This window comes from Marmota marmota, unplaced genomic scaffold, assembly GCF_001458135.2.
Source record: "Marmota marmota marmota unplaced genomic scaffold, marMar, whole genome shotgun sequence".
NCBI classification, from domain to species: Eukaryota; Metazoa; Chordata; class Mammalia; order Rodentia; family Sciuridae; genus Marmota; species Marmota marmota.
Genome location: NW_025999842.1, coordinates 63,312,042 through 63,322,629, shown reverse-complemented (window position 1 = coordinate 63,322,629; position 10,588 = coordinate 63,312,042). Strand labels below are relative to the sequence as shown.

The 10,588-nt window shown below is 41.3% G+C and overlaps 1 protein-coding gene across 10 annotated transcripts in view; it reads right to left on the bottom strand.

Annotated features, from left to right (window-relative positions):
* Positions 1-332: 332 nt before the first annotated feature.
* The window catches only part of Sash1 (SAM and SH3 domain containing 1), an 899,535-nt gene continuing 889,279 nt past the window's right edge, over positions 333-10,588 (bottom strand). For all 10 annotated transcript variants that reach the window (XM_048799615.1, XM_048799622.1, XM_048799626.1 and 7 more), the window contains 3 exons: positions 6,446-7,572; positions 5,120-5,251; positions 333-3,690 (listed from right to left, as the gene is read on the bottom strand). In XM_048799615.1, the coding sequence (XP_048655572.1) occupies positions 3,427-3,690; positions 5,120-5,251; positions 6,446-7,572 (1,523 nt within the window). In that variant the 3' untranslated portion in view covers positions 333-3,426. The remainder of the gene's footprint in view (positions 3,691-5,119; positions 5,252-6,445; positions 7,573-10,588) is intronic.

Sequence of the window (10,588 nt, the reverse complement as noted above, 5' to 3'; positions counted from 1 at the left end):
AGTCTTGGGTTCTGTTATCTTTTAACTGTGTAATATTGAGCCAGTCAACCACCAATGGGGCCTCAGATTCTTCATTTGAAAATGATAGGCTTAGAGGTGATTTCCAGCAATCTCTTTCTAAGATGCTGTGATTATATGACTCAATGAATATTTGAAAAAAAAATACAATAAATCAACAAAGAGAATCCAGGTACATGTCAGATAGTGTGGAGATGTGGCGGAAGTAATAGTTTATAATTTTCACAATATATTTCATTTTTAACCACACTTCTTAATTTCCCCTTCATATATACCCCATCATCTTTGAAATATCCCAAGAACAACAAAAGAAGAAGATTCAACTGAAGAAATTTATTTACTTTTTTTTTCTAGGTACATAGATGACATAATTATAGACAAGTTCTGATACATAGGAAAACCCTTCTGTCCACCTTTCTTTTTGCTAAATGAATCGTCACAATAATTTTTACAATTTTTAAAACAATACACAGCTTTCTTGGGCTGAAGCAATTGCAAGAACATATTGGTACTGGTATATTACAGCTACTTACAATGTTTAAGAACAGCAATGGAGAAAAATAAGTTATTTAAATATTGATTTCATATACAGAAAGTGCAATGTTGTTAGTTGCTATATAACTTGCTTGACAGTTTTCTCTATTAATTTAAAATCAAGATAACTTGGACTCAAGACGATTACTTTTTTTGAATATAATGTAGTATGCACACGTAGCAGTGACCTGGGGGTTGATCTCTTTTGCTGCAGTTATAAAAGCAAACTTGGCTATGTCAGGAGCTGATTTTTGATATGAGTCATTTCTAATTTCAACCACACCTGGGTTCAGGACAGAGCAAAGGGCCTCTGAGTAAGGGAAGCCCACGAAAAACGATTCGTTCTCAGTTATCTAGGAATGTAAATAGTATTTGGGAAACTGTATTTCCTTCCAGAAGCTGTGACGTAAAAATCATACACAATGTCACGTGTAGCTACCTGAGCTGAACTGCCTTTCCATGTTTCTTTTGTGCTTTCCAAGGAAGACAACGATTTTCACCGTGACTCAAAATTCTGTACCAAATGCAACTGATTAAAACTGGATATTGCTAAAGCCTCCCACCTGTCCACTAACATCCACAGGCAGCCCCACACCACCTCAGTCAAATGTCACATACAAACATTCAGGCTTTTCTCAGACCAAAAGGTTAAAGAAAAAGCAGACCAAACAAACACTAAAGATATCAAAACAAAATTAAAGAAGAACTATAAAGTAAAAACAACCTCAGCCCCCCTTAGATCAGACGTTCACACTAAAAATTCTTTGTGGTCCCTGAATTTAATTTTTCATGCAAAGGCAATGACGTCCAAAGAGTGATAAAAATATGGTTTGGCATTCTCAACACCTCTGGTGCTAGTTTCAGTGAAAGTCCTGCACTGGGAGTGAACTAAAATTTGGAAATTCACATAAGAGTCGCCGCCCCGCCCCCCCGCACACATCCTTTTTAAAATCTCTAACATGACTTTTGTGTGGTCTTTTTGCCCACATGAAATGATGAGAGCAAAATCTGTCAAAATGTGAAGCCGAGGTATTTCAAAAGTAAGAAGAAAAGCCCCACAGCATGGAAAATTGTTTGAATGCTGTAGCTATCTGAGGACCCTGCAGCAACCCCCCACATTCCAGATGGGCTAATCCACAGTCCGAGAGGACAAAAATGAGCTGTTCTTATGAGTTAATAGAAATTTGGCAGCTTTACCTTTTTTATTTTACATTTCCACAACTTCTTCACATGGCCTCTTATAGGAGATGCATGTTATTAAAGAAATATACATTATTTTAAAAAAATGCATACTGAAAGCATGAAAAAAATACATCACCTGAGAATGTCCTTTTCCTCAGAGACATGGATCCAGATAGATAAAGCCTATGTTAAAGGTGGCTTTGTAGTTAATGACATCATTTTTCCTATTCCCCTGAGGGAAATAATTTGTTTTCGTAAGTAGATGAAATATTACAGCACTTTTGATCCAAGTCTTGTGTTCAAAATGTTTCTTGTACACATGATCACATTTGAGTCTTCAAAGAGTGCTCATTGTAAGAATGTGAAGAAGAAAAATCATTTTGTAAGCAACAGAAGCCTTAATAGTCATCTAAATTTGCTGTTTGCTAGAAAATCAGACAGCAGACTAAAAGAGGATACGATATGCTGAAATCAGTTGAAAAATAACTGAAAACATGCAATGCTTAACATCTAGCTAATGTGGTTTGTCTGGCTCTCCAATGAACCTTTGTTTGAATTAGAATAATTATCTAAATAAGAAGAACAGTGATCTCTTAATTATAAAACTGAGAAGAAAAAATTTAAAAGCATCTCATAAACTACTTCCCTTTTTTAGAAACAACTTTCAGAAATATTCAACTTTATTGACTTTCTGCAAAGGTGATCCATGAACTGATGACTGGATTTTGGAATGGATGTTGTCAGGATTCCAAGTCAATACTGCAACAGAGTGACCAATGTGGCAGAATATGAAACTGATTAAAAGTAAAGGCAGTTACTGAAGTTAACACACACACACACACACACACACACACACACACACACACACAACTTGTGAATTTCAGACAGCTTTTTACTGGATCTGTGTGATTAGTTTAAAAGCCAAAAGCCAACATGAAATGTCTGCCTGATAAACACCCCTACAAAGTAAGCCATGTTAAAATGAGACAATTAGAAAAGCCCATTTTTGCTGGAAACATCCCAGATATGTTAGATGGCAGTCTAAGCTGAAGATTTGGAACTAGGGTTACAGGGTTCTGGACACTAGTTAGATAATGTTTAGAAGCTCATATTAAGGCAAATAAAAGCTGATTGCTAGGAAGCAATTATTTAAAAGTCTTGTTTTTATTTAAAGGAGATAGGACTTTCTTTTTCCTGGTGCAGCCAGATGTTCTAACTTCTCAACAAATGAGCATGGTCAATAGTGTACGAAAACTCCAGAGTCTGTTCCTTTGGCCTAGCTAAGTCTGTCTGGCTTGGGCATCCACCGGACCAACAGAAGGGCAGCGGTGTAATCAGAAATGGGTCAGGCTGTCCTGCCCTTTCCACCCAGCCCTCTGCCAATTCACAAAGACAGACTGGAGGCATGGTGTTTGTAGCAAGTTAGCATCTTGGCTCTTCTGTGTTCTGAAAATAAGTGCTGGTCTTGCCTTTGGGGGTCAAAGAGAACTGCACCAATTTCCTTCAGGGGGCTTTTCTGGAGAAGGTCCTTGGTCCTGTGCCTGGGTTTTACACTCTGTAGGCCACGCTCGGGGCCCTTCTTCTGGCTCTGGCTGCCCTGCCAGAGATTGAGGAATTGCATCAGCTTCGTAAGCACAGTGAAAGGCTGGCTCTTGTCCAGGGAGGTCCATCGTGAGCCTGGCTTGGGCCTGGCTACATGGCCTCGGGGCTTGGTGGCAGTTTGAAGAGTCTGGCTGCGGATACAAGCTTCCTTATGTGTCGCTCCTCTGTGATGCCGGCCTCCTGAAGGCAAGAGTGGGACAGAGAAGGCACTTGGCTCAGTGTGCTGAACCCCGCATCAGAGAGGGTGCTGGTGTACATGGGCAGACCGATGGAAATGAGCCAGTCGGACACAGAGGCAACGCACCCAGGAGACAGGGGCTTTCTACAGATTTCCGTGAGGCCACCACTTGGGATCTGGATTAAAAAAAAAAAAAAAAAAAAAAAGAGTGTTACAAAGACTCTACATGTGCCAAAGGAGGTCCACTTCTTTTATTTCTAAAAGGGATGGTACTGAAGTACATCATTGCTAGATTATTAGCAAATGATAGTGTTATATTAAAAGTAAGACCAGCACAAAGAATTCTTCTTGAAGATGGAACAGATGTTGAAGAAAGTGTTCTAGAAGGTTCTAGAAGGAATCTGGAATTAAATCTCAGTTATGTGTTCAAGTCTCCAAACTGTAAGCATTTATAGATCTATTTTGCCTCTCTGTGCTATGTTCTTCCCTCAGGTGATTTGCAGGGAAAAACCTGTGTGAATGTAAAAGTTTTCATAAAGTAGATTTTCTACTATATTCTGAATTTGAATTATCAAACAGAAAATCAAGTATTTGATTAATATAGTTAAAAAGAACTTAGAAATACGATCATATCAAGTATTGGTTAGGACAGGGAAATGGACATTTAAATTTGACTACTAGGTTCATATGCAGATATATATCTTTCCTAAAATCCTGGAGATTTTGTACAATCTTGATTAAGCAAAGAATATAACCTCAGAAGTTACCCTGGAAGTCTACAAGACTTATAACAAGGATGTTCTGTACTATGTTATTTAAACTAAACAACTGAAAAAGAAAATTTAAATTTTCAACAATATGCAATTGGCTATGTTAAGAAATAATCATCTAATGGAACATTGTTGATATACTGATTTTAAAAATAATTTTGTAACAGTAAAATAGATTTATGATCTGATAACTGAAAACAATAACGTTTCATATATTTACTATTATGCATGCACACAGAAATGTAAATTGTAATTTGAGCAGTGAAAAACTGGAGATACTTAGGGTGTACAATATGAAGCTTTGATGAAGAGACCTGTTGCCGAATGGTTAAATTAAGCTTTTTAACTTAGGTATCACCTCACATCGTTAGCACTTTTCTTGTGAGATCACTTGAAATCTGCTATTTTAGCAATTTTCCAGCATATGATATATTGTTATTAACTCTAGTCCTATGTGGTACAAAAGAGCTCTTTGACATTATTCTTCCTAACTAAAATTTTGAGTCTATTAGAGGGATTTTTTAAAAAAAAAAAGTTTTCATAGAGCTGGGATTATTGATCATTTTCTTTCTAAAACTGTATCTTGATAAATTTCTAGCCACTGGGGTACAGCTCAGTGTGGAGCACTCCTAGCAAGCATGAGGCCCTGAGCTTGACCCCCAGGACCCCACCTCCGAATTCCAGGCTGACTCTGTGTGACTTTCTCCCAGCTGTCTCCTTTCCAGGGCTACGCCAGGCCCTTGTCCACTAAGCACTCGTCAATGCCCGACATCAGCACGGTTACTAAATGCATGGCAGAAAGTGGGGGAGGGACCCTGAAGCATGAGCTGCTCACCGCCATGCGATGCTGCTTCCGAAGTAACTTCACACGGATCTGGTCCAAGTTGGTGGCGATGTCCCTCTCTGGCTGATCTAGGTCCTCTGCATATCTTTGCACCAGGGCTTCTGGAATCCCACAGCGGCCATGCTGCCGGGGAGAACAAAAATGGGGCATGAAGGGTGGTACAGATTTTTTTTAATCCTTTTTCTAAGATAAATTAAACACAAGGTAGGATAAGAAAATTAGCTTCTGGGAAATAACTCCAAAAGTTTTAATATGAAGTAAATATATATTCTTTATCCCTGGGATGGATGCTTTTGAGAAAAGATGTTTACATCTTCCAGATAATGGTGAGTTCTAGAAAAACATTTTGAAAGATGAGGAAGAACATGAGCATCCTATAATTTTCAGGCTAATGCCTTCACATCATTCTATCCGACCATTTTGCAAAATCAGGTTCCTCCCATGTTGCTGAATATAGTCTCCTAGACTGTAGAAAATCGAATTTCTCTTCTAGATATTCTACTCTTTGCCCTTCATCTGTTACAAGTTATACCACTGCATTCACCACATTCACTGTTGAATTCTCCCCATTTTCCCTTCAAAGGGGTTTACTCATGAAAGGTTATAGAAAAGTTATTGAAAGGCATCCATGGCCATGAGAATTTTGTAATAAGAATGTTCATAACAAAACATGCATTTCCAGGAGAAATATAGAGACACCCCTATTATTGATTTGTCTTCTACTTCAATTTGGTACGGGTGGATCTTTTTTCTTCTTCAAATGAGAAATGATTTTTTCATTATAGAACTAAATATTTTGGGTGTAATTTTTGAAATATTTTTTTTCCTTCCACAATCTACAGATTATTATTCATTGTAATTGGTATATTATATCTGAACAGGGCTCTAAAGTTTCCAAAGTATGTTCCCATTTACTGTTATTTGCTCCCAGTGATCCATCTAAGAGGTAGTTAGCCCCAGCTGACCTGTATGGAAATGAAGTGGGGAGGTGTTCATGTCAAGTAGATACCAACACTTGGACTTGATCTTTTGTCCACAAAATGATCCTTATCACAAACCAGTTCTGGCACTGATCATTCTCCCTGCAAAGCAAAACTGCCCCAAACTAAAAACTAACAAGCAAGAGCAAAAGTAGATTGTACGGTTGCATTTGCATTTTATCTGGAGATGGTGCTCCCTGTCCACCAGGGGTCTCTAGTGGGGCAGGTCATCCAGCACCCTCAGAACACCAGGCTCCTGGTGCTGGCCTCCATCTCACCTGGCTGCCTGAAAGGAGAAAAATTGCAGCCAGTGCCCATTGGGCTGCGCCTGAAGTACCTTGTCGGAGTAGGGCTCCTCGGTGAGGTCGATGCCCTCGGCGTGCAGCTTGCTTTCGGTGAGCATCTCCAGATCCACACCCCGGGCGCAGGACACCTTTCTGGTCAGCGGGACGCCCAGCCTCACGCCATGCTCCTGCAGGCTGGCGCTCTCGGGCAGCTCTGAGAGCCAGGGCGGTGGCCTGGTGCAGGGGGGGCTGCCAGGCTCCAGGCCCGAGGGTGATCGGGCGGCCGGCACTGGGCAATCAGAGGGGCCAGTCTTCTTTATGGGCAGGCTCGGGGCATCAGGGCTGGGTAGGGTTCCGCCAGGGGCCCCGGGCACCAGGTGGAGGCCATTGGCAAGACGTTCTCTGCTCTTTTTGGCAGGAACAGGTGGAGGCTGTGGCGATTTTGGCTGTGTCCTTGTTTCAGGGACCCTCTGCTCAGCATCTGCCCCTTCTTTGGTGCCCGGGGGATGGTATGTTCCTTCAAAATCATGTCCTTTTCTGTGACCCTCGAGAGACGTCCTTGATAAACTGTGTTTGGCTCCAGGAAGCCGAGTCTCAGAGTTTCTGGGCAGACACTGAGGAGGTGATACGCCTCGGTCGGTGGTTGCCATGGGGTCATCGGGTTTCCTAGTGGTCATTTTCTGGGGTTCAGAAAATCTCTTGCTTTGGGTCAGTAGCAATGCATTGTCGGCAGTGGAATCTCGCCCAGGGGCCTGGACCTTGGCGGTCGAGGCGGTTGTCTTTTGTGGCACTTCGGGTACAATCTGAGGGGAGGGTTCTGTCACCTCAGTAGGCACATCTTTTTCAGCATCAGGCTCTCCTTGAAGGTCATCCAGGGAATGGGATCGAGGCCAGGTTCCCACTGTCTGGGGGTCCTCCAGGGTCTCACAGCTCCGACAGATGGACACTGGGAGGCTTCTCCGGTTCTTAGTCAAACTAGTTACTAAGGGCGGGTCACAGTGCTTGGAAGCATCAGGGGTGAGACCGCGGCCCAGCCTGCCCTCCTCTCCCTGCTTCGCTGCGTCCACCGACTTCATTAAAGGCAACGTCGGGTAGTTGCCCAGCTGACTTCTGTTGAAAGACTTCAGGCTGGCCTCAGTTGATGACTTGGCAGATAAGAGGCCAGTTTTCTGAGTCTTGCCTGTGAGACAATCACATGTTAAAGCCAGTCAGTCAGTCAGACCCATGCATTCAGATGTGCAGGCACAACTGATGTCTCCAGTTCCCACATCCCCTTGCTGGGTTACACTAAAGACACAAAGCCATCATTCAGGACTCTGAGTGAAGTAGGGTTCCAGTTTTATTTTTAGAAAGAACTAACAAAAGGACTCACATGGGGACTAAAATGCATTGGTTATATGGAAAAGAAACACTGTGTCAGGCAATGAAAGAAATTGGGGCTTCATGTCTACTCCTAGCTGACTCAGAAGAAGGCTGACATCCCTACTCACTCTAGAAACCACACCCCTGAGATGTCCGCTGGGTGAGGACATGTCCAAAAAGTCATGGATGAAATGGGGAGGTGGACTGGTTCCTGGGAAGTTTCTATAAATGGTTCCTCTGAAAGGGTGATCAACAAATTCTCACATAACACCCTCCTTGAAGCTGTGCCCTGCTAACAAATTTATCCAGAAACAACCAGTCCACTTTGATACAGTCCAGGAAATAAACTGAAGTGAGCACTTTACCAGAGACCATCTATAAATACTTGTATGGTTGTAGGTCCCAGTAAAGAAACAGCTCTGGTAGATCATGGCTTGTCAGACTGATAACTGAATCATCAACCATAAACAATCTACTTTACTGACTGACTGATGATTGATATTAACTGCTGCCACTTGAAAAGCTTTATCAAAAGCATGCCATGGGCCAAGCACTGTGCTAAACATACAGACAGGCAATGCACACAGGCACGAATGAACCATCCTTTGTTATGTCTTTGGTTAGTAACATGTTTGTTGTCTGCTATGACAGTGGACTGATGCCCAAGGAGACCACCCTGATAATGGACTATGTGAACCCAGTGATCCTATTACTGTGGGCCTATAGATAAAAATGAAAAGTCCTAGCCAGGTGTGGTGACGCACACCTATAATTCCAGTGGCCTGGGAGGCTGGGACAGGAGGATCACAAATTCAGCGAGGTGCTAAACAACTCAGACCCTGTCTCTAAATAAAATACAAAATATGGATGGGGATATGGCTCAGAGGTTGGGTGCCACTGAGTTCAATTCCTGGTAACTTCACCACCCCACAAAAGAAAAATCCTAAAATCATATCAGGTTTGGAATATCTGAAGAAATGGCTGGCTCTGATCTCTGGAAAGCCCCTATGTTGTAAGCCAGGGTTTCTTCCTACTACATTGTTTTGAGTAATATTTTAAATGTTTTAATTTTAAGCCAGGCACAGTGACATATGCCTATAATCCCAGCGCTCAGTAGGCTGAGGCAGGAAGATGGCAAGTTCAAAGCCAGCATCAGCAAAAGTGAGGTGCTAAGCAACTCAATAAGACCCTGTATATAAATAAAATATAAAATAAGACTGGGCAAAAAAACAATTTTTAATTTATGATTTTGACATCTCCCCATGGAGCAATCTCACCCTCCCAACACATTTAGTGGCAATGAGTAATCAGGCCGTGGGCCGATTTGACTGGGAGGAGAGAGGAAGGGTTGGTTGGTGCCCACTCAAAAAAGGAAATGGCTACTTTGGGGTACATGAAAGACATTCTTTTTTGGAAAAAAAATCTCTATGTGTATGCTATATAGATGTGGAAAGGAAGAGAAATAAAAGGCCAGGGCTCTGATGTTACAAGTGGGTTGGCCTTCAGTAGCAGGAAGAAAACAGATCCCTTCCATAATTTCAAAGTTTCTACCACGCTCATTCTAATTTCAAACTGCTGATATGAAATGTGTCACATCAAGTATAATTGCACACATTAAGATGGATGGAGAAGAACAGTGGCCTCAATCAGACTTTTTATTAATGATCCCATGCTTGTTGATAAGACACAGATCGATACATGAAATATTTTGCACTTAGCAAAGCAGAGACACATGGTCAAATGGCATTTGTCCTCCCTCGCGTATAATTACATGAGACCTCAAACCCCATCCACCTGTATGTTCTACGCTGATAAATAACAACACGCTAGCCATTTATTTATAGGTTATTATTTTGTTGTCACATAGAGATCATTAGCTGAGGTTTAGTCCTGAATATATTAACCATGGTCCCATTTTTCATTAACAGAATAATCATCACGGCTAAATGGAAAATTCCCTCTTCAGAAAACATCACATTAAAGTTTAAAAATCAGTTAAAACAGAAACTTAAAACTCCACTTGCGTTAATTTTGGAAATATGTTTTTTCCTTTACCCTAACTTCTATATAAATCCCATTAGATTGAACTGATGTGATTCTGCAATCTGTATATGGGGTAAAAATGGGAGTTCATAACCCACTTGAATCAAAGTGTGAAATATGATATATCAAGAAACATGTAATGTTTTGAACAACCAACAATAAAAAATTAAAAAAAAAATAAATCCCATTAGATTGGAAAGATCCTTGAATTCACCTTGAGTTCAAAGTTGGTTCATCAGTTTCTTTCATCTAGTTCTTCAGTGGATGAACCTGAATTCTTTGGGGCATGAACATTTTCGCTAGTGATACCTATGAAATCTTTACCCAGTCAGAAAAGTTGCAAGTAACTTACTGAAAATTTCTGGCTATGGAAAGATTGTTAACAACAATAACAACAAAACCTTCTGGGTCTACACAAGAATATGATGTTTTCTGCAACAGAGGATGGCTGGTGCTCCGTGGGGTGGGGTTGGGTTCCTTGATGAAGGCTGAGTATTAGGATACATAGAGATTCACTATCTTCCCAGATTGCAAAATTCCCTGAGTAGGAGCTTTAAAGGACAAATTTTGAGGTCCTCAAGGTAGTCTAAGACTTGGCTTCAGGGTGAGGCAAACAAGGTACCCAGGATGCCATGCTAAGGAGTGAACATTCTGAGACAGGCAACTGTAGGCTGGTACTTGGGAGTGAGCAGCTCATCGGTTTGACCCCTGAGCACCTACTTGCCTCACTTTAGTCCTGATTTTGGTGCCTACAATGGCTGTCACTATTGTTTACCATGATCCATACTAAG